The sequence below is a fragment of the Grammomys surdaster genome, unplaced genomic scaffold (assembly GCF_004785775.1).
Source record: "Grammomys surdaster isolate TR1022 unplaced genomic scaffold, NIH_TR_1.0 125807, whole genome shotgun sequence".
Taxonomy (NCBI): Eukaryota; Metazoa; Chordata; class Mammalia; order Rodentia; family Muridae; genus Grammomys; species Grammomys surdaster.
In genome coordinates, this window is record NW_021620638.1 from 1,930,640 (window position 1) to 1,953,566 (window position 22,927).

A 22,927-nucleotide genomic window follows, 5' to 3' on the forward strand; every position below is an offset into this window, starting at 1 on the left:
CTTGCAAGTGCACAGAGACTATCCTGTCCTATTCATGACTGGAAGAACTATGATGCCCTGGAATGAGATGGCCCAGCTCTCTTGATGTATTATCCAAGACGTTTCCTCAGTTCCTGAGTCATATAGGGGGAAAAAGCATACTGTTTGTGGGGCAGCTCCTCTATCACTGTCAAGAAGCATCTCCAGGATGATGTGGCAGCCAGATGACAAGAACACACACACTGACAGTCTGCCTCTCTTTACTTGTCATTTTTAGCTTCATTTTCAAAGTTTCTGGTTAAAGACAGAATTGAAAGTCTGACAAACACAAATTATCATTTCCCACATCCCATAGCTCTAAGCTTTTCAAAACCCCATTCATTGGAAAAATCTTTCTGTAGACAACAAACACATGAAGATCTTTTAAATATCATTCCTCCTGCCTTTGTCAAAAAACATGTTTTCAATAACATTTAATACATCGCTAACTTCCTAACAGAAGTCAAAGGATATCAAATATTTTTGTCAAAAAAGTTTTGTTTGACATAGTATGTGAACTTTATAATGTACATATTAGGTCAAACTCTTAAAACAGAAGGTCACGTAGTATGCACACAGACCACTCTGAACACAGGTACCAGCTTTCTGTCTTGTACTTTCCATACCAGAAAATCAACAAGTAACAGGGTTCTGTGGCTTAAAGCAAAACACTGAAGCTATCACTAAGAGAAATGCTGTAAGATGTGTCTATAAAGAGAACCACAGTGGTTCCTTAAGGCAAGTGGTGTGTGGCCTTCTGGAGGCTGTCCCAGGCACTACCGCCTTATCCTGTAAGGGTGGCTCCATCTTGGAAAGTAATTAGCTTGCACTTTTCTTCAGGTTTGACTTTTTGGGGGCACTTCTAGCTTTGATGTTCTTCTTAGGACTGGCAGGTTTGGGAACAGGTGGCCTTCCTTTTGGTTTTGGGGGGTTACTGCGACTGGTGCGGCTGGCTGTTTGCTTCTTGTCCTGAATTGTTCTCTGCTGTTCCCGAAGCCTCTCTTCCCACTGCTGGGAGGCAATTTGTAAATTTACATGTCACCCTTTTATGCTGTTCAACCAATACCAGAACTGACCCGTGAGCTTTCACATTTGTGCAGTTCTTCTGTAATGTCGTAGCAATTACTGTAGATTCCCTATGCTGGGCACTTATGCATCCAGTGATTGGAAAGTGCTCTGTGTGCAATGAAGTCTCAACCCTCACAATTTCTTTGACGCTCACAACAGATACGCTGAGCACTGTTCTCACAAGCAGTAAATGAGCATGTAGTGGTTTTTCTCACAGAACCATAGAGTCATTAAAAATTTTTGCCAGAATTCAACGCTCTCCAATTGTTTCTAGAGCTCAAGCCTTACCTGTGTGCTTCCTAATGGCCAGCCTCAATATAGTATCTCTATACAACAAAGCTTTCTCAAGTAATGTTCCTATTGCTAAAAGCAGTAATGTATGTCGTCTCCCTGCAAAGCCAGTGATTTACTGTATTGAAGAATTAACTATATCTAAAACAAAATAAAACCATTCTTCACTGTATCATTCCAAGATCTCATGTGCATAATGCTGACCATGCACAATACTGTGCTCCATAGATGCTGTGCCTTTTATTGACTGTATGTATCTACCGCAAAGTTTAACTAATATGTTGGGCACAGTAAAAGATAATATCAAGAATAAAATTATTGCAGCCATGTGCTATAATAAAAATACTCTCCCTTAAAATGCCTTATTGTATTTTTGAACTATATTTTTGAACTCTGATAGGATGCAGAAAAAACCAAACAAATAAACAAACAAAAAAAAACCACCCATGAGACACAGAGAAGCAGATAGTTTTTGTAACCACTAAAGTGTCCAGAGCACTGAGGAATGGGTCACCTGACAGATAACCAAGTTTCCCTCTGAACAAAGGTTTGGTATTCATTCATTCGTTTGTTTGTTTGGTTGGTTGGTTGGTGTGCATATGCTCACACATGTGGAGTGTGGAGATCAGAGGTTGAATTCATTTCTCCACTGATTTTTCAATTATAGTTTTTGTCTTGGGCACCAGAAATGCAATTCTGCTAGAATATTGCATCTCGTAAAAGTGAACACACTTGCCAAGTAGCTCCTGAATCTCCGATAGGAGTGTTTAGCACAGGTCTAACACAGTGATGTTTGGTTCTATTTTGTAGGCATGCTCAGTCTTTAGCTGTCTTCTTCCTAAGTGAATTCTTCGCATACCTCCATGCCTTTCCTAAGTATTTTTATTCCTACAAACTGAAAAACTGAGTAGGAACTATTTCTTTCATGTAACTAAAATGTAAATTCTCCTTATGTCTAAATTTATTTTGAAGAGCCAGTGTTCTTTAAAAATTTCAAACCAGTTACCATTTTAAGTTGCAGATGATTTTCATCTGCACTGGGTAGAATTTTCTAACTCTAATGTAGTTATCAATATAGCAATGAAAGTACCATTGAAGTTATACATTTGACCACAAATAGAGACATGCCTTACATTATTTTAAATACAATATAGTATGGTTAGTTGTGGTATGTGTTTTAGAAATATTTGCATACCTACTAATGTATGTTGATTCTAACCCTAGTGAATCCAAACTTTTTATACTCTTCATTGTATTAACTAAGTTGTAAGACAATAAAGAAACAAAAAGGCCCAATTTAACCTGGAAGTAACTGCCTTATAATTGAGGACAACTGTGTCAACTGTGACAGTTTCTGATAACAATTCCAAGTAAATTGGGTGTGACTCTCAACTGCAGACTCAAGTGGCAGGTGCTCTTGCTATCAATGGCCCCTGTAAAAGCTTGGAGAGAAGACATCATGGAAAAAGTCCCAATCTGTAGGATTTTCTTTCCTTAGTATCTACCCATTCCAGCCATGTTGTTAATTATACTTACCATGGACCTTCTACTGAGTTGATCTCTCCATTTTTCAACTAAACAATTTTCAAGAAGCATCATTCTAAAAACAGTAATATTTTTGGCAATTAAATTTTTATTATAAAGGTAAACCATCCATGCAGAAAATCATACTTGTTTTCAAATAATCCTTATTCCTACAACCTGTATATCCACTGTTAAAGACCTATGGATTTTTCTTGTTCCTATACGTTTTTCTGAGCGCACTGTACATATAGACTATACTTTACATGACTTTTCATTGCTATATTTCTTTTCTGGGATAACTAGAAAACATAAACAATAAACAACATGTAGTACAACTGTGTATATCTACTTAGCTGTTCTCCACTCTTTATTTATTGTGTTGAATATTGTTGCACAGAATAGTATGCATTGGCTTATATTTTCCTTTAGACAGGTTTTAAAGTAGAATACTGGGCCAAAAGAGTAAAAGAGAGAGAGAGAGAGAGAGAGAGAGAGAGAGAGAGAGAGAGAGAGAGTTTGAGAGGTAATGCAGCAGTTAAGAAAACTGGTTGCCCTTGCTGAGGATCTGAGTTCAGTTCCCAGCATTAACAAAGAGGCCAACAAACTGCTGTTACCTCTAGTTTCAGAGGATATAATGGCCTCTCCTGGGTTCCATGGCAACTGCATATATGATGCACAGACATACATATGGCAAAACAGCCCCCCACACATAAATTAAAAATGAATAGATTGTTTAAACAAGGGATTTTCAATAGAGTACAAATTGTTTTTAAAAATAGCCTCGTTTTTATTTCACTACCATTAAAATACTAATTAAAAGTAGAATCTTCTGCTCACTTGAGCTTTGAAAATACAAAGGGAAATTTTACTGTTTATTTTCTATTTATACTTATGGAGATTTTCTAAGTAGAATCATGCAGACATTTTGCATTGTGTTCTTAACACATTAAATGCTAATTTTAGAGAACAATATCTCCATTTTCATCATATCCATTACAGAGACATATCCTTTTCTATCTGCTTTTGTGACTGTTGTGCACAAAATATAGTATCATCATCTGGCAACAATGTGCACCAACATTTTCCCTTGCACATTCTTGCATTGGTTTTGTGCTTATGAAGCACTTTGTCTTTCAAGGGTTAGATTTCTAATCATTTACTTTTGTCCTTTCTGACCATGGTTTTAAAATGGTCACCTATTTCGCTTGCTTTTTTCAGCATACCTGTGTCTCCAGCTATTTGAAACAGAGACTGAGGCAGGAAACTCACAAGTTTGAGGTCTGCCTGGGCTACAGAATGAGTTCAAGGTTAGTTTTATGACATTGTTTTAGAAATAAAAAGCTGTGGGCTGAAGTTCAATTAAGCCTTGAAGTACTTGGCTTACCGTGTGCTTGAGGCACTAGGTACATCCTCAGTACTGGAGATTAAAAAAGAAAAAAAGAAAAAAAAAGAAAAACATTTCCTTCATGAGGATTCTTGAACTACTGGGATCCAAAAAGGGTAGCTTCATGCCAGTTTTGTGCCTCTCATAAGACAGATCTCTAATTACTTTCAAAATCTTCTTTACATAAATCCCAGACAAATAGAGAAATATTTGCACTGGATGAGCCTATAATGCACTCAGTTGCCCAGAAAGAATCTAGTGACTAATAACCTAGAATGTCCCTAAATGAACCCTTGTCTGCTACAGCAGCATAATGCAAGAGTAGAGAGCACTGTCAACTCTTGGGACAGTTGCAAGTAGAATAGCTTGAAAGCCAAGATAGTGCAGGGCTATGGGGAAGGGGACAATGACTGATGGGATACACAGCTAGACGTGAAAATTAGGACATTTTAAAAAGAGGTGTTTGCTTCTTTCTTTTAGAGGAATATAGTCTTGGGCTTTATCAAGAAGCAACATACAAGCATGAATGTCAGAGAATGAAAGAAAGGGCTTGTTATACAAAAATACATAATTTTTCCTAGATAAAATTGCAGCAAGTTATGGGTTCTGTCCTAGGATGTGAGCTGCAGATTTCATATCTTCATTCTAAGAAATGTAGTGAGGTATGGGGGGAAAAACAGGGAAACTATGGGTAGAACAGCACTCCCAGCAAGAGGTATATGTGTGATTATTTGATTATACTTTGCTTTGTAATGATTTAATTTGATAGTTATGTATTCTCAGATCCAGAAACCAATTTAAAGTTTCTATGTAAGTTTGTGTGTATATGTGTGTGTGATATTCTCAGATCCAGAAACCAATTTAAAGTTTCTATGTAAGTGTGTGTCTATGTGTGTGTGTGTGTGTGTGTGTGTGTGTGTGTGTACAATGTTCTATGAGACTAATAAAATGACTTAAAAAACTACTCTTACTCAAAATAACTTACTTGTGGATATATTTTAAATCAGCTAATGGATTCTGAAATAGACTTTTAAAGATTCTTTTAAAATATTTTTCTAAATTCTCTTCATCCTATTAACTGGATTATATTATTTAGGGAATATGGCATCTCAGAAGAGACATTTATTAGAATATTAAATGATAACTGGTACTACTTTGTTCTTTAAAACCATGACTGCTGAGTGAGGGTCATGCTTCATATGCAACTCCTTTGCTCCCTGCAACCTACCTTGAACGCCACTCATAACACATGATTAGGACATCTTGATGGGGCAGGATGTGTGGACACTGACAGGAGGAATTGGTGATGAGAGGGACTTGCGTTCGAGGGATAGGTGACAATGACTTGAAGATCTCTTTCACATCGACCACAGTTGTCACCTCATTGCAGCCACTCCTCTGGACAGCTTTTATTTTGGCATGAATCACTGCAATCGAAAACTCACGTAAGTGGTGTTACGGAAGCCTGTGGGAGAAACTAGAGACAGTGGATTTGGGGCCGAATCCAGAGCGTCTCTTAAAGTGTTATTCCTGTAATGACGATCCTGCTCAAGCAGCCCCAGTACAGGCAGAAAGCCCACACGGCTAGATGCAAAGCATCTTCTTGTCGACATTGTCCGAAAATGAATGATTCACACCACAAAATGAAAAGGCAATAGGAAGGCCAATGTTAGCCTGGAATTGGGCTTATGGATCAACCAGACATTTTGTAAACGTATTTATCTGTTTCTAATTTCCCTCTGATGAGTTGGAGAACAGGCGTATTACCAGCTCTGGAGGCCAAGGTGAAGCTTGTATTCCCTCAGTCATCCATGCTATGTTTGAATTACTTTCTACACAGGAATTCATTAGTCATAACTGCCAGGTCCCTAGGGAATGCTGGCTTTCATCTAACCACCCAGAATCCTCTCATAGTTCAGGCTGAGCTCATTTCTAGATATTTGGACAGCCTGAGACCTAATATTAACAACATATTCCAACTATAAGGACTCTCCGAAAGTTGCTGTTTTCAGTTCATTAATGCCGTATGATTACAATGTGAGTTCTAGGGAGTGGGGACGAGGTTGTCATTACAGATGGATGCTCAGGTCACCACCTCTGATCACGGTTTAAGTCCTATTAAGTTGACTGTTTTGAATTCCACCACAGGAAGCTGCTGAGGAAAAGACAAAAGCACACTAACGGAACAATTCACTATCACAATGGTACCCCAGAGATAACGGTAGCAGGAAAACTCGGGTTAGACCCAGTGGGGATCCCGGCAGATGAGGCACTAAGCAGAAGAGATTAAAACAATATCCACACAGAACATGTTTCAGGAAAAAAATACTATTTGGAAGAAAATGAATCTTTCTACAATTGAATTAGCCACATTGGTTATCCATGCCTCTAAAGTCTGACAGTCAAACTACAGGTTATTTCCCAAGAGTTCTATATCTCTCTTTGTAAATAATCTAAAAAAACTTTTTACTGACACATGATTTCAGTTAAAATATGAAAACCAAGTTGATGAAGAAACTATACCTTTCCTGTTACTTTTTTGTCCTTGTTATTTTAGGAGAAATTTAAAAGTTGAGAAATGCAATAAATCATTAAATAGCCCAAGTAGACACTTGATTTGTTTTTTCTTCTTTTCATGTATATATGTATGCTGTATGTATGTTTCGTATGTGTGTCTGCATGTATGTACCAGTGCAAGGAATTGAACTATTTACAATCTCAAGTACAAATCTTTAAAGAACATAGTGAATAGTATTCCCAAATGATGATATAAGAAAAACCTAAAAATACTCAAAACTTTTAAAATAGCATGGTTTGTTTGTTTGTTTTCTCTGGACGAAGTACTAAATGGTTTGTTCAAGGAAAAGAGAAGAGGCCTAAGCATCTGTAGCTGTTGGTGAAGAAGTAGACACATGGGCATGTCTTCACCCTCTGGTCTTCATATGAACACATCCTGGTCTAAAAGCCCTGTCCTTCCTGTAGGGAAACAACCTGAGAAAAAAGCAGCAGCCTCGGCCAGTCTGTGCATAGAGGTTTTCACTGAGACCATTTTTATGTGTCTTATTTATCTTGTGCTTGCTTTCATTTACCCAGAAAGGAAGCTTTACAGTTGTTGAGCAGTCCAGAAACCATGTAATCACCCATCCATCATCCCCTTCTCCTTGTCTACTAGATGCAGTCTCCTGTGATTTCAGTGCCTTGCCATGCCAAGTCCCCAAAGCAAATGCTGTTATCAGAACACTTACCATAGCTGTAGTTTTTGCTCAGGTATGTTGCCAAGGTTGGCTTCACTTTTTTACACTTGCACCGATCTGAAAGAGACATAAAATACATGGACAGTGGGGAAGGGACATCAGTCACTCTGGGCACAAAGCAAAGGAAACCTGAGGACAGAACTCACCAGGGCTCAGACGTTTACAGTCAGCATCAAAGGCTCTTTCTTGCACCATCATATCTGGTGTGATGTCTATCCACTTCACATCTGAAACACAGACAGGGCCAAGGGGATGTAGTCAACGACTGGGTCCCCTCATTCAAATGGAATAAGGAACTATTGGAGGCTACAAGCCAATACAAACATCCAACACAACATTACCATAGGAAAAATAATGTGCTCGTTACCTACCTTTCTCACTACAACTCGAGCCTAAGAAAGAAGTCTGTGAGTCAAGAATTTGCATATTCAAACAGAATTTGATACAAACGAACATTCAAGACACCAACTTTCATCAGTCTCATCTTTCCCTCCCTGAGCAACCCAGATACTGCTGTTTCAAGTCAACAAGTTATCAGGTCTTCTATTAGAACCAGCAGACTGTTTCCACACTGCTACCTCACGCTGCAGTGCAGAAACAACCCACCGCTGCACTGTCAACAGATCTAAGCATAACTTCCAGGCTTGATGAATTTGAAGCAGTTGTCTAATTTAAACTTTTTTTTCTAGTATTCCAAATAAAAGAGGAGTTTAAAGCAAGGTTCATATATCCTGCCAGCCGTCCCTCCCACCCTTAACTCACATCCTAGACCCAGTCTCTTTAGATAGAGGATGACCTGATTTAGGGGAAGCCTCGATAAAATAATGCAATAATGTTCTCAAGTTTCACTTCAAGAAATGAATTCATAGTGCTCCTTCCAACAAAAACAGTAAAACAGCATAAAAGAAAACAACAGAGGAAGTGACACAGGATCAGATTAACCAACATGCCACAGTGCTCTGCTCAGTAACCACAACATAGACACAGAATGGAGTTTATCCAAGGCGAGTACATTTACAAACTTTACTCCGGGCGGGGAGTGGGAATTATTATTGCTCTTCGAGAAAGAACTCCCAATCAGCATTAAATGAGAGCATATAAGCCACTACGTGGTGGGTCTGTTTCAAGCACCAGAGAAGGTAAAAGATTTCTTAGCCCAGGCTATTGTTCCTGCTATTTACCTTAAATAAAACACTTAAATAGGCTATCCTCAAGCAACCTTATTCCCTGCTCCTTCAGGGAGCTCTGGCATGTTTCTCTCCCCTGAGAAATCCCTGAGAGGTGATCTTCCGGGCCCTTTGCCTCCCCCATGGCTCAGTGAACTATGCTGGGACAGGAGCTGGAGGGCTCTAAACAGAAACCATCTGCTTCTCACGTGAATGTGTGGGTCCTGTCCCTAGAATCTCCTGGCCTCCTTGATACCCCCTCTTCTCTTACCTTCGGGAAGGTCGGTGACTATTGCTTCGGGAGAAATGCACACTCCGCGGTCATAGACGGGCAGCTCATCGCAGGCCAGGCTCTCTGGCCAGCTGTGGTTATACATCTTCATGAGGGGCTCGCAGTCGTCACGTGCGCGCTGGCACACAGACTTGCAGGGCTTGATGGGATCGTGCAGGAATTCCAGGGTGCAGATGGGTGCGTACATGGCACAGAGGAAGAAGCGCAGCACGGAGCTGCAGTTCACGTCAACTAGCTCCTCATACTGCTCGATGGCCAGGATGGCGTTCTCCTGAGTGCTGTGGTGCAGGTGGTTGGGCATCCGGGTGATGTTCCAGGGCATGTGCCTGCACATGGGGATGCGCACAGCCTCGCAGGGCGCTCCGCGCACTCCCAGCGCCAGGCGAAGCCACAGGCATAACGCCACCAGGATGGAGAGGAGCATGGCAATGTCCTCCTGGGCAGCAGTCCCCGCTGAGGAGGACCCTTTTCTTCCAGTCCCGCTGATCTCTTTATCTCTTTACCTGGGGGCAGCGGAATGAGCTTTCCTGCTGGAGCTCCAGTCCTCACTGATGGGGAGTTCTGGGGGTTTGGCAGTCGATCGCCCTTGGGCGCACCGGCACCAGCAGCGCCAGCACTCAGCCTCCAGAGCACCCACCCGCGCGGGAAGCTCCAGTCTGGGGCCCCGCAGCTCGGAGCGCAGCGGGCCACGGCCATTGTGGGACCCTATTTATCCAGACGCGTCCCCTGACGTGGGCTCAGCAGCCTTGGCAGCTGTGAGAGCAGAGCCGGCTCCCACTCCGCTGCTCCACCCCCAGCCACTCCAGCAGAAGCGATGACATCATCTCCGCCGCTCCACAGCCAAGGACTATAGTCCTACATTTCCCCCAAAATCCCTCCTTTTTCAGTCGGCTAGTCTTCTTTCCCTCATTTTTCCTTCAGATCAAGAAGAGGAGCATCTTGCTTTCAGTCATTTGGGACGCTGGACACAAGCCGGTGCAGGGGAAACTTTGCTAAGTCAGTCTTAAAGTTTCCCTAAGTACGAGTTGGAGCAATGTGACCCTGTGGTGTCCCTTTGAGTTTGAAACAGTTGTTTTTCTTTTCCCCTAGGGGGCGAGAAGGCCCCTCAGTTGTGAGGGTGGTGTGGAGCAGGGAAAGCAGTAGGTGTTGGAACTAGCACTGGCAGTTTATATAAGCCTTCCCCAGCCCGCCCTGACTTGTGTGGAGTTTATTATTGTTGTTGTTACTGATGTTGTTTTGTGGCTGCTGGACTTAGTTCTAGCTCAAGTTTTTACCAGGCATTTGGTTTGGAACTGCCCAGGGGTGCAAGAGCTTCTTTGTGTTGGGGGAAGTTTCTCTACTCGCTTCTTTGTCTAAAATACTAATTTCTGAGCCCAATATGCCTGGAAAACAGAAGAAAACAAAGAGTACTTGAGACACCGCATGCTGAAAGATTCTCCCATTTCAACAGCGTGATTTTTAATAAATGCCAGGTTATTTTTACTTGACTAAGAATTCCTCTTCTTTGCATTAGAAAGAGGCAGCACAATCAATCCTGGTTCACAGAAAAGTGATGTTACTGTTGTAAGTTTACACCAAATGTCTGCCAATCAGACAGCAAGACTTCTGATGTAAAGTTGCTTTCATCATTGACTATAAGAAAACAAGTTCTCTGAATGTTAATCTTTAAAGGTATGGTTGAGCTTGAAATCTGGGTTTAAGGAAGTTCTTTTGCCTCTTAAATGCTAAGACTCACAAGTTAGCTTAGGTCTGAATCTGAATGAGGATTAAAACAGTTGTGCAAAATGGAACAAAACCAAACCAAACACAACTGCTTTTGTTGTCTTTATTGTCTAAGGTGTAGAAACAAACACTATGAAGACATTAATGCTCATAACAGGTGTGACACTATTTAAAATCTGTCTAGAGTACTTATTCATACAGACCAATGGAAAAAGGTATTCTAGTTTCCTACCAATAATAGATCTCAAGTCCCAAAGGTGCCAAACCACGATAGCAAAATATCAAGCAGAGGGGGTGACCCAAAAGACAGCTCATGAATTTTCCAGTAGTGGAATCCCAAATCTAATCTAAACCCCTCAATGAGCAAAAAAGATTATCAAATTAACTTTCTAATGAGGAGAGAAAGTGAGAAAGAGAGAGTGAGCGAGAGAGACAGACACAGAGACAGAGAGAGCAAAACTTCCTACCACTTTCCTCCAAGCTAACAGAGATGAGACCCTAGGCTCATCCCAGCACTACAAGAAAACAAGAAAAGAACTAACAGAAGGAAAATGTTAAGACAGGCATTTGAGACAGACAGGTAAAGCCCATTGATTACCTCACCCCAAGTTCACTTTCAGCCTGAGGAAGATGTCTTCAGTGTTGTTTGTAACCCTATCTATCAGGCCAGTGGACAGTCAGTCTTTCCCTGTGTTTCACAGACTGTTATACAGAGCTGAGGGCCTCAGGAAATTCTTGTCAATTGTTCTTCCCCTTCCAGCCCTCCAAAAAGGCCTCCAGCTTTAGCACTAAAGCCATTGTCCCCTAGTTGAGTATTTCTCTGGTGTGAGTCCCCTTTGGGCCTTCTGTTCTTCCTTCCCTCCCCTCCTATATGACTGCTGCTTTCAGGATTTTGACCACAGATCTCACCTCACCCTTCACTTCCCAGTCTACTCCAGGTTGCCTCAGTCTTGGAACTTTTAAACTTAGCCTGGAGAGTTCCTTGGCAAATATCCCCTGGATGGGGGTGGGGTGGTATGAGTCACCATCCTCTGCACCTGTGCTGCTATGCCCACTCCCCCATCTCTATGCATTTCCCCGAAAAGACTGCTCAAGGAGAAATCCAAACTTAGGTGATAGGATGCCGAGTGTATCTCCTTGTTCCTGTTTGTGTTCCTGTTCCTGTTTTGTGGGGAGTATAAAAGGGAGTTACACAGTTGAAAATACAGCATTTGGTCTTTACCAGATGACTCCTTGTCTTTCTTTCTCTCACCCTCAGCCCTCTGCTGATCCAAGGAACTGAGTCAGCTACGTAGCTGACAGGGTGGGGTGTCAAGAATCATCCATCCACCCACCCCCAATCCCCTTCAGTGACCATCTGTATGCCCTTGGCTACCAAGCCCAAGTCATACAGAACTGTCTTTGGCTATCTCTACCTGGATATTACCCAGTCATCTCAAAGCTAACTAGCCTAACTGAAATTTACCTTCCTTTCTCAAACAGAAAGCTCATTTACCCAAATCAGAAACCTGCCTCCAATTCCAATCTTTCTCTGTATTTTCAAGCTCCATCCCACCCTACCCATGCCCAATGTCTTCACTCAGCTACTCTATGGCTTGTAGTATAGCAGCTTCTGTCCTGATACCTGCCACTCTGTCTGGCCCTGTGCTACCGAGTGAGCTTTCTAATGTACATCCCTTATGAGGTTCTTCCCTGGCTTCTTGTAGGCTGGTGGCTCCCACAGTCCTCGATATCATAACAAAACACTCAATAGCTTTTAAGGCCCTGAAGGATCAGGCTCCAGATTGCCTTCCAGATACTTGCTTGAGCTCCAATCCTGGAGTTCTTTTGATCTCATCCAGGAATGCCCCAAACCATTTCCTACTGGCTCACTCTTCTTCATATTCGATATTAAGTGGAAATGTAAATAACATTGTAAAGCAAGGGTCTTTAAAAACTTACCTCATCTCGTCTTGTTTCTATATTATTAATCCTAACATTACTTAAATGCACACACACACACGCACACACACACACGCACAAATGTTTTACTAATGTAAACCCCTAAACACACAAACCTCGCATGTAGGGATAGAGAGAGAAATCTCACTGAATTGTGACTTAGAGACAATGTAAAGGTCTGAGTTTGGGAACTGCACAGCGAACACCACAGCAATTTAGTGTCATTTTTAAGAAAGATACTATTGTGACACTTTTAATTAGAAAAAAAATCGCGATTTTCCCAAGGAACAAATTGCAGCAGCCTGAGAACATGCCGCATCTCTGCTTTGCTCCTGTTCTTCATGAAATCACCCCCACTGAGGGTTGCAGTTCTTGGAGAAAGGAGTCCCTTCTCAGCATATTCCCCCTTCCATTCCAAACCCTTTAAATGCGATGCCCTTCAGGATGCTAGTGGCATCACTGCCGCTGCGTTTCCTGTTGGCAGCAGAGAGCAGGAAAAACAAGCTTTAGTAAGCCTCTGCCAGGGCAGAAAGCGCTCTGGGGGCTATTCACGCTGCTTCCCCAGGCCGGTGTCCGGAGGTCCCAAGCCGGAAGAACGGAAAATAGGGAGAGGCCAGGGCTCCTGAGCCGGGTCTAGGAGCACACCTTCTGCCAGCGCACGCAGAGAAAACGCGCGCGGCTCGCCCACGCCGGGCCTCGGCTCCCTCCCGGGCTCGGCTGACCCTGGGGCGGCAGATCACGATGTCCGCGCGCGCTCCCCACCGCCGGGTCCAAGGGCCTCCGGGGACCTCGTTGCTGGGCGGTCTCTGGGTCTGGGTGCTTTGTGGCCTGGGGATGGCGGGCTCTCTGGGAACCCCACAGCCATGCCAGGCGCCCCAGCAGTGGGAGGGACGCCAGGTTCTGTACCAGCAGAGCAGCGGGCACAACAGCCGCGCCCTGGTGTCCTACGATGGTCTCAACCAGCGCGTCCGGGTGCTGGACGAGAGGAAGGCGCTGATCCCCTGCAAGAGGTAGGCGGCTTGGAAGGGCAAGACTGCGGCCAGGAGAATGCACTCTCAGGGGCTTGGTACTTCAGCTAGACCCCCAGCAGCTCCCAGCTCCTCCCTACTCCCAATAACTTTATAGGGGTACTTGGGAGTGGCATGGTCTGTCCAGTGAGGTAGAGGTAGGCAAAGAAAGGACTCACCAAGGGCAGAATGGAAAAGTCAGGCATTCGAAGTCCAAGTTAGCCCCAAGTCTTAACCGCTGAGTCAGGCTCCTGGCACCTGGAGTCCTCTGCAGTCTAGGGCATGTTTTTTCTAGAAGCCACCTACAAGGGACACTCAGAATATTATCTAAAATTTTTGTTTACAATGAAAACATTTTAAATTACACTGTGTGTGTGTGTGTGTGTGTGTGTGTGTGTGTGTGTGTCCTGTGTGAAGGCCAGAGGGCAACTTCGAGTCGGTTCTGTTTCACGTGGCTCAAAGTACAACAGTATAAAAGATGTGGGGAAATGATTTTTAAAAGTTCCCCCCATCCAGCTCATTACCCTATTACAATATGGCCATGTTTGTTCCCATCTTGATGATTTTCTCTTTTGAAAAACTAGTTGAAACTCCCATTAGTCCACATGTACTGTCTCCTTAAAACGTCTGTTAGATACATGTTCTGCCACCTTAAAACTGACGTTGGGGCACATACATTGCCACCTTAAAACTCCAGTTTTACTTATCCTCCTCTCTTCTCAGTTTATTAGGTTTTTGTTTTGGTTTTTTGTTGTTTTGTTGTTGTTGTTTTGTCTTTTTTGCCTATTTTTAATGACTACAGCAGTTACACAATGAGAGGGCATGCAATCACACACATGCTCACACAAATGTGTACATATTTACACATCCACACAAGCAAACAAATGGTAGTCAGTTTAGCTTTCCATTTTATGTTGATAGAGGACATACTTGTTTAGAATGTCACCTTATTTCTGGCCTCTTTAAGACCTAGTTTCTAATTTAAGGTCAGCACCTGTCTCCCTGGCCCAGCCCTCCACTGACTTCCAGCAGGTTTCATGCAGTGACACCGACTTCTCTTCATGGCATTTGCACCACAGGAGATATGATGAATGGCCATGGTGTAAGGCTCCAGTGAACAGTAAGATTGGTGGTAAATGAGCACCGTTAGCTTCCAGCACAAAACAAAGCTTGGGAATACCATTTCATCTAAAAGCATTTGCTTTTGATGTGTTGGGCTTCTTGGTTAGAGTAGGGAAAAGACAGAACTTTCTGAACCACCTGCTTAGAGTGCAAGACCACCCGTTACCAAATGCAGGAGACCCACCTTACTCTTAGATTCTTTCTGCTTTGGAGGAGTCAACAAACCATGGGCAGAAAATATGTGAAATAATATTGCTTGTACTGAGCACATACGTACTATTTTTCTTGTCACTGTTTGCTAAACAATACAGAACTTATTTTGTATAACATTTATATTATATTTGTTATTGTGAGCAACCCAGAATATATGGAAGGGTATTTGTAAGGTGCATGCAATTTTTTTTTCTCATTCTTAGATCAAGGACAAGAGAATCCATGGATTTTGTTATCCATAGAAGCAATGGATCCAATCTTCCTTGGATATTTAGGGACAGCTTTACATTAGCCTGGAAGGTGAGACACAGTCGTGTCTTTATGGAAAATTCAGAGAGTATGCAAAGACTGTCAAGAACATGAATGTTTTTCATTGGGTCCTAAGGGACATAATAATATCTGTCATTGGAGTGTGTTAATGCAGTGTACTAGTGCTGAGACTTGGCATGTTTTCTATAATTTTGTTTAGGGTTCATAACATCACAGGGTAGGTTGTATGATTTCCATTCACATAGAGACACTAAGACCTAGGGAAATTGATAAACTTTCCTTTTGTCACAGAACTGAGAGTTAAGCAAGGTGCATGGATTCTGACATCTATAATATACTATGTTCATATCCATTCATCCATCCACTCCTCATTCAGTAGGCTATTGTTCATGACCGATACTGTATCAATTATTAATGAAATGGGTCCTTATTTTAGGGGGTAATAATCTGAAGGTGGAGTCTCATAATTTAATGATCCCTATGATGATAACTAAACACCTATGATAAACACATGACCAGGGGTTCCTGGAGAAGAGGAAATCTCAAATTAGTGGTTCCCAGACACCCAAGCGAATCTACCAGGAGTGACATACAGAAAAGACTTTGTTAGGCAGCAAAAATATATATGTATACCAGGTTTAGTTGGTTGACATCTGGGAGTTTACAAGCAGGACCAATATTCTGAGATCAGCAGCCCAGTCACTATGAGGGACAAAAGCACAGTGTGCGTTGAGAGGTCATGCTGAAGGAGTCTGAACAGTTGGAATGCCATCATTAGGTGGCATAAAGATCACTAGATGCATGATTGAGATTTTGTCCTCAAAAGGTTTACACAAACTAGAGCAACACAGTGAGTGTAGAAATAAATACTCAAGAGTTCTGTAGCAGCTTCAGATGTAGAGGAAGCTGGACGGGTGGCTACATTAGGGAAGTGTTACATAGGTGATGATAGATAAGTGATCAGAGGCAGCAGGGTGTGGAGGGACAAAGAAGAGTCAAACCAGTTGACACTGTTGATACCTGGAGCTAACTGTACTCGTGGCATAGAAGAGGGATCGCTGTCTTCACTCAGAGAGGATGGAAAATGACTCTTGATATGTACTTATGAAGCCTATGTACTGGTTATCTGTTGGTGAGTAGACATGATGAACATGGGGTGGACATGATGAAGACCAACGTTCACTGTTGATGCTAACTAAGCAGTGTGATCTGGAGGAGACCAAGGCTTCTTTCTCACCCGAAGGGTATCATTACTGTTTAAGACATTTGGCTATGGTACTCAGATACACCTCATCCTGAATCTGGTTCTGAAAGTGAGCTTTTGTTGATTATGACTTTCTGAGACTCAGTTTTTTCTTTTACAAACTAGGAATATGTATAGCAACTCATCTCTTAGAAGACTATGAGGATTCTATAAGCTAAATATACAAAGCATGTGCAACATTGTCTCATAGTACTGAGAAGGTGTGTAGTAAGTGGTACCTTACTACCTACCATCATCATCTTGGTGGATTTCATTTCCCATATGCTAGAGTCTCACTGAAAGCTTCGCTGAACTCAGACACTGGATTGAGCAGCACACACAAGTATTCTCCCTCTGTGAACTGACTCAATACACAGACTCAAATACTAAACTATATTTCAGTAAGTTTTACAGCTGGCATGGAGACCAGTAGTCTCAAATCCACTGGGATAGACTAGATCATTCTCTCCTTGTATTCAAAATTATGTGAGGAGCCAAATTATGATCAGGAAGTTATGAGCAAAGAATTGGAGCAAATACATGAACAGAGGCCTGGTGATTGTCTCTTCTAGGCTCAGTTTTATGCAAAACATTGAGTTTTCCACCACAAATAAACATTTCTTCCCAGGATAATATTTAACAATTGTCAGGATGTGTGAGCTAGTTTTTTTGTTAACTTGAAACAAGTTAATGGGAAGAGGGAACCTCAATGGAGGAAATTTCCCCACCAGATTGTCCTGTGGTACATTTGATTGATTGAGGGTTAGTATGGGAGGTCCCAGCTGACTGAGGGTAGTACCACTCCTGTGATCTTGGGTTGTGTAATAAGTCAGGTTGAGAAACCCAATAATGTTTATTGGGAACAAGCCAATAAACAGTGTTCCTTCATGTTTACTACTTCAATTCCTGCTTCCAGGTCCCTTCCTTGAGTTCCTACCCTGACTTTGACGATGGACTGTTTAAAAGGAAATATAAGATAAAACAACCCTTTCCTCCCAAAATTGCCTTTGGCTGTGCTGTTTTAACTAAGATAGAAATTTATACCAGGAGTAGGGTATTGGCTGAGATAGACCTGACCATATATTTTTGGGAAGACTCTGGTAACATTTGAACTTTGGATTGGAACATCTGTTGAGTGCTTAGAGGTTAATGAGATATTGTGGAAACTTAGAACATAATGTGGAAAGCAGTGTAGACAATGGAGGCCTGGCTTGAGAAGTTCTTAGTTGAAAGTTTGAGAGTCCCTTAAAGACTCTATGGTTATTCAACTATTCAATAACAACTAAAGTGAAAAATTGCTTTGCTGGTACAATTGATATTGGTCAACTGAGGTTGAAGAATCAACTGTGATTAAAAAGTGACCAGCATTATTGAGGCAGAATTTCTTCAGAAATGTTTCCCTGGGTTCAGCTCACAGAAGCAGTGATCCAGAGGGGGCCAAAGTTGCACCACATGCTAGCCACCTAACTTGAGTTTCTCACGTTGTCCTGGATGCGAAGGCATGAAGGAGTCTTGGAGGGCAGGCTTCTCATCGTGAAAGGCCAGGAGAGGCCACTGGTGAACCTATGAGGCAAAGGTGGAGATATGGAGTCCTAAGAGGAGCCCTGGTGATCATGAAAAACATGAGTGAGTCCCAGGTGCCCCACGCTGAGATTTTTACAGTGTTGGGCATTTGCATTATTCTGGTTGTCACTGTGCCCTGGCTTCTCTTTTCTGAAAAAAGAAATATGCAACTTTGCAAAATAGGAGACCACAGATAAGGGAGTTTGGAATTTTACAGAGACTTTGGAATTTTAGAGAGATAAGAAGTATTAGACAGGCTTGGAACTTTGAAAGAGTTTTCAATATTTTAAAGACCCTGAACTTCTAAGTTGTGTAAAATTTTGAAGCCTGTGGGACTTTTAAAAACTGGAATGTTTTATATTATGATAGGGATATTAACATGACATCTTGGGGACAAATAAGAAAAGAAAGGTTGTAGTTGAATAGTGATGTGTTTGTGAGTCAAGTTGAAAAGGGTCAATTGTGCTGACTGGATTTTTTCAACTTGACACAAGCTAAAGTCATTTGATCAGAGGGAACCTTAGTTGACCAAATGCCCCCCACCAAATTGACCTGTGGGGCATTCTCTTGATTTAATGAGTGATAAAGAAGAGCCTAGTCAACTGGGGGGCATGCCACTCCTAGGCAGGTGATCCTGGCTGGTACAAGATAGTGGGCTGAACAAGCCAAGAGGGAGTAAGCCAGTAAGCAATACTCAATCTATGGCTTCTGCTCCACTTCTTGTTTCCGGGTACCTGCCCTGACTTCCTTGGATGATGGACTGTAAGCTGAAATAAATCCTTTCTTCCCCAAGTTGCTTTTGATCATGGTGTTTCATCACATCAATAGACATCCCAACTAAGATGCAGGTGAAGCTGAAGGTAAAACGATGCCTTTGTGTTTACAGTTGTGACGCCTCTTTGCTACTCCCTACCATCCCTTCTGTTGGTCTGGACTCCTCCCACTCTGAACAGTACACAAGTTGACATCATTCAAGCTTGAGTTAGGAAGGCTCTTTCCTTTATAACTTAATAACTAATTAGTGTGGCTTTCAGACATATACACTGTGCTCGTAAGGCACAGCCTCAGTCTTGCTGGCCTAGAATTCACATCCTCACAGGGCATGCCAATTTCTCTATCTTTATGACATCACGTGATGGTTTCACAGTATGGATTGTAGAAGGCAGTTGGGTTCTTCTTCCCATGTTTTTGGCTGTGTTTCCTCACAGTCCTGTCTCTTGCCTTAATCAGGTACAGAGGGGAGTGTTTAGTATGTGAATACATTTTGCATTTTTAAAATGTAGATTTGTTGGTACAGACTCAAAATGGTTTCAAATAGCAGCAGTATAGCCAAGCAACCAGATGTGTTTTGAAATATGGATGGTTGTCTCTTCATATTTACTAGTAAGTTGAAACCAAAGTGTAGAGTTGGATAAACTTAAGAGCCTCCTTCCCATCCAGATAGTTACGGAAAATCCCAACGATAGTTACCAGGGAATGACTAGGACTTTCCAGGATCTCTGTTCCCTGAGATGATGGAAAAGATTAAAATAGTTTATGGGCTTCAGATAAGACAAGCCTGAACCAAGAAAAGGAAAAGTTAGTAATTGATACTATTTTGTTTTCTGGTTCCAACTGTCTCTTCTGATTTCTGGATTAAACTCATGGGGATTATATTGGGAAGGTCGAAGGAAAAGCAGGCTGATTATTTTTATAATTTAATCAATATGGTGATTTTTCTGTGAGGGGAGCGAAGTAGATGTGAATGTCTCCTACAGGGCATCACCACCATACTGTTGTTTACCAATGGAGTCTTCAGATTAACGAGACAACACTTGTAGAGGCAGAGAGTCACTGAAGGAGCACACATGGCGAAAATAGTTTATTAGGCTGCTCAGGGGTTGATCTTATGTGTTCCACCAGAAATTTTTTATTTATAAGTGATTAAAAGTATGCCACAGACTGAGTAGCAAATGTATTCTCATTCAAGTTGTGATTATTTCGTGTCTGTCTTAGTTGTTTCCAGAGAACAAGATAGCATTTATCTTCTCTGCTGCTATATGAAACTAACTGGTTGGAAACCCTGAGGGAATGATATTAGACAGCTATAGGGTGTGAATCACTTCTTTTCAGTAATACCTCATTTCTAAGTATTTTTATTTAGGAGATATAAGATTGCCAATATCATGAAAGCATATTGGTGCTTCTGTTACATTAAGCTGATTGCTTCTACAATAGTGTGGCATAGATTCTAAATTTTTTTCCACCCTGTCCTTTTATGTAAATTTAAGTTTCTTTCTCTCCCCCTCCTTTTCATTTAAGCTTGTCCTCATGAGCAAAAAGAAAAAGTGACCATTCAGTGCTTTGGCTCTGAGCCCAAAACCCATCTCTCTTCCTTGACCCTCCATTATCATATGAATTGAACAGAATTACTTATAGAAAAGCTCCTTTGAGGACAATTCTTGTGTGTTTGAGAAAGAAGATAATGATTCTTTCCCAAACACATTATCTTACTTTATTTTGAAATTATCTTCTACTTACATTTATGGTACAAAGAGGTTTTACTTTTAATTTCTAAACTATTGAGAAGTTCATTGACCACCAGTTAGGCACATGGTCTTCAGACACTCCGATGTATGTTTTCTGCAAGCAAGGACATTCATTCTCTGTACCTTCAATACAGCCATGAATCAGAAAGTCAACATTGGCTCTATTTTACTACCTGAAACTCAGATATTTCCAGGTTTTGTTGGTTAACTTTTGGGTGCTTTTTAGAGCAGAAGAATATAGTTTAAATATAAGCATGAAACAGGGATACTGTGTCTCTGATCTCTTTTTGTCTAGAATAGTTCCCAAGGTCTTGAAGCTGGTATTTATTTAAAGATTACTGCCTTTGTGTTTTGTTCAGTGTTCCTCTCGTGTCTTGTATTCACGTTCAACTTACTCAGTATGGTGTGTCTCAAAGCTAAGAGTGTAATGTATTTGTATGACCATGCTATCTACATAATGTTGTCTATCATATTGTGTCATTGTGAAGTGACACCTTTTCCTTCATAATTATTAAATAATTTTGTGGGAACATACTTTTCCATCTTGTTCATTCTGATTCTTCATCAAATTCTAAACTTACTTATTTGTTTCAGTACAGACTCAGTGATCTTATTGCATTCCCTGTTTGTTTTGCCTTCCCAGTTTTCCAGAGGAGCTTCTTTCAGTTGTCTTTGAGAGTCTTTAGAACATCTTATTCTTTTGGGGCATAGTAAGATATTACACAATCATCTTACTTCTCATATAATAAGCTGTTTCTCAAGAAGTCTTGGTTACTGATACTGGAGAAAAACACTTGGAAGTCGAAGTCTGTAGTTTATTGTAGTTATTTTTATTGTGTTCATTCTCTCAGGTAGCACTGCTGACAGGGGTCAGGGGTCATAACACACACACACACACACAACATATGCACAAACACTTGCACAAGTTCACTTTCATGCACTCATTCACAGATATGCACACATTTAAATCTTTGTTTCTAGAATCCCAATCCTTATCCATGGAAGTGATTCTGTGGCCCTTTCCATTCCAGTTCAACACAACATGGTGGATTTTCCTCTTGACCCCATCAAGTTTGTAGCTCCCTTTTCACACAATGAATGAACAAGACCTCATCCTCAGATGTACTGAAGACCAATCAGGCACCTAGGGTGTTCCCTCACTACAGTGATTCCTGCCTCACTCTGCTGAGGCTCGATCCCCAAGACCAGCCTTACAGAAATGTTACGGCCCCTTAATGGTGTTAGTCTATATTGTTCAAGCAGAGGAAGAGAAAAGACATGTTACATTTTTTTTCTAGATATTTGCTTTCTCTTGAATTTATCAACATGACTTCATTGCAGGCATGGAGAGAGTATCTGTAAGTCTTAGGGATATAGACCAGCCTTCACTCTGATCTATATGGATTGGAATTTCGTTTCAAGACTTTAAGGCTTGGGCATGACTTCTCCTTGACCTGTGTTCCCTTTTTCCATCTATTATAGCTAGAAATGCTGTTTTGTTTTATTAACTCAAGAAAATGTACTACTTCGGGCATCTTGAACCTCCCCAAATAAACCATTGATTTGCAATGCTAACGTTTTCTCAAAAAAGGAGACTTTCTTAAAAGAACCAGTTTGCTTCAAGGGGATCTAGAGACATTGGAGCTCAGGGATTTATTCCTTTTACTAAAGGCATAAAATAGCTGAACAGAGCCAAGGAGAATAAAAAACAAAGCAAAACAAAAAAACCTTATGAATGGAAGTCATCAGAAGTGGTCACCATACTGTTGTGGAAACATCTTCTTTTCAATAACATTGAGCTATTTCTTCATAATTCTGACCTTAGAGAAGGTGGTCAGGGCCACATGCCCAAAGATCTGAAAATATGCCACCAATTAGTGGTTTATTTTTCCTGGAAAAAAATGAGATAGTCTTATATTTCCCAATTCCAGTAAAAATTCCTCATTCCTTCCTTCATAAATTTTTATTTACTCATCTTTAAGGAAAAAGAGTCTCTTGAAGATTAACAGTGGAAACCTCATTTTCCCCCTTTTATTTAAAGTGTATCTCACACTAAGTCCAATCTCTGTCCTACTAGGCTCTCTCAAACCTCTTCAATCAAATTGTCACACAGTTTCATGGAGAATGTTCTGGGTAGGACAAGAAGCTTCAAACACCTCTCAACTCCTCAGCAGCCCTGAATCTTCTCCTCAGTACTCCCCACCTAGATGTGCCTCTTCTACTTGGCTTTCAACACACTACCTTCCTAATGTTTCTCATTATTTGAAAAACAATTCTCTCTCTCTCTCTCTCTCTCTCTCTCTCTCTCTCTCTCTCTCTCT

General features: G+C 41.4%; 2 protein-coding genes across 2 annotated transcripts in view; one reads left to right on the forward strand and one right to left on the reverse strand.

The window, feature by feature from the left end:
* Nucleotides 1–400: 400 nt before the first annotated feature.
* Sfrp4 (secreted frizzled related protein 4) lies at nucleotides 401–9,680 on the reverse strand. Its single transcript, XM_028789278.1, has 6 exons — nucleotides 8,977–9,680; nucleotides 7,686–7,766; nucleotides 7,531–7,596; nucleotides 5,514–5,712; nucleotides 2,914–2,977; nucleotides 401–1,029 (listed from the first exon to the last, which is right to left on the reverse strand). Exons 1-6 carry the CDS (start codon nucleotides 9,419–9,421, stop codon nucleotides 838–840), a joined length of 1,047 nt encoding a protein of 348 aa, XP_028645111.1. The 5' UTR covers nucleotides 9,422–9,680; the 3' UTR covers nucleotides 401–837.
* A 3,456-nt stretch (nucleotides 9,681–13,136) lies between these two features.
* Nucleotides 13,137–22,927, forward strand: part of Epdr1 (ependymin related 1) — a 25,386-nt gene continuing 15,595 nt past the window's right edge. The window contains exon 1 of the mRNA XM_028789284.1: nucleotides 13,137–13,670. Within this exon, the coding sequence (XP_028645117.1) occupies nucleotides 13,402–13,670 (269 nt within the window). The 5' untranslated portion in view covers nucleotides 13,137–13,401. The remainder of the gene's footprint in view (nucleotides 13,671–22,927) is intronic.

Coding starts and splice junctions, on each gene's coding strand:
- Sfrp4 (XM_028789278.1), bottom strand. CDS start 9,421: ATGCTCCTCTCCATCCTGGTGGCGTTATGCCTGTGGCTTCGCCTGGCG. Junction 7,767..8,976: donor AGTCACCGACCTTCCCGAAG/GTAAGAGAAGAG, acceptor TCTGTGTTTCAG/ATGTGAAGTGGATAGACATC. Junction 7,597..7,685: donor CTGTAAACGTCTGAGCCCTG/GTGAGTTCTGTC, acceptor TGTCTCTTTCAG/ATCGGTGCAAGTGTAAAAAA.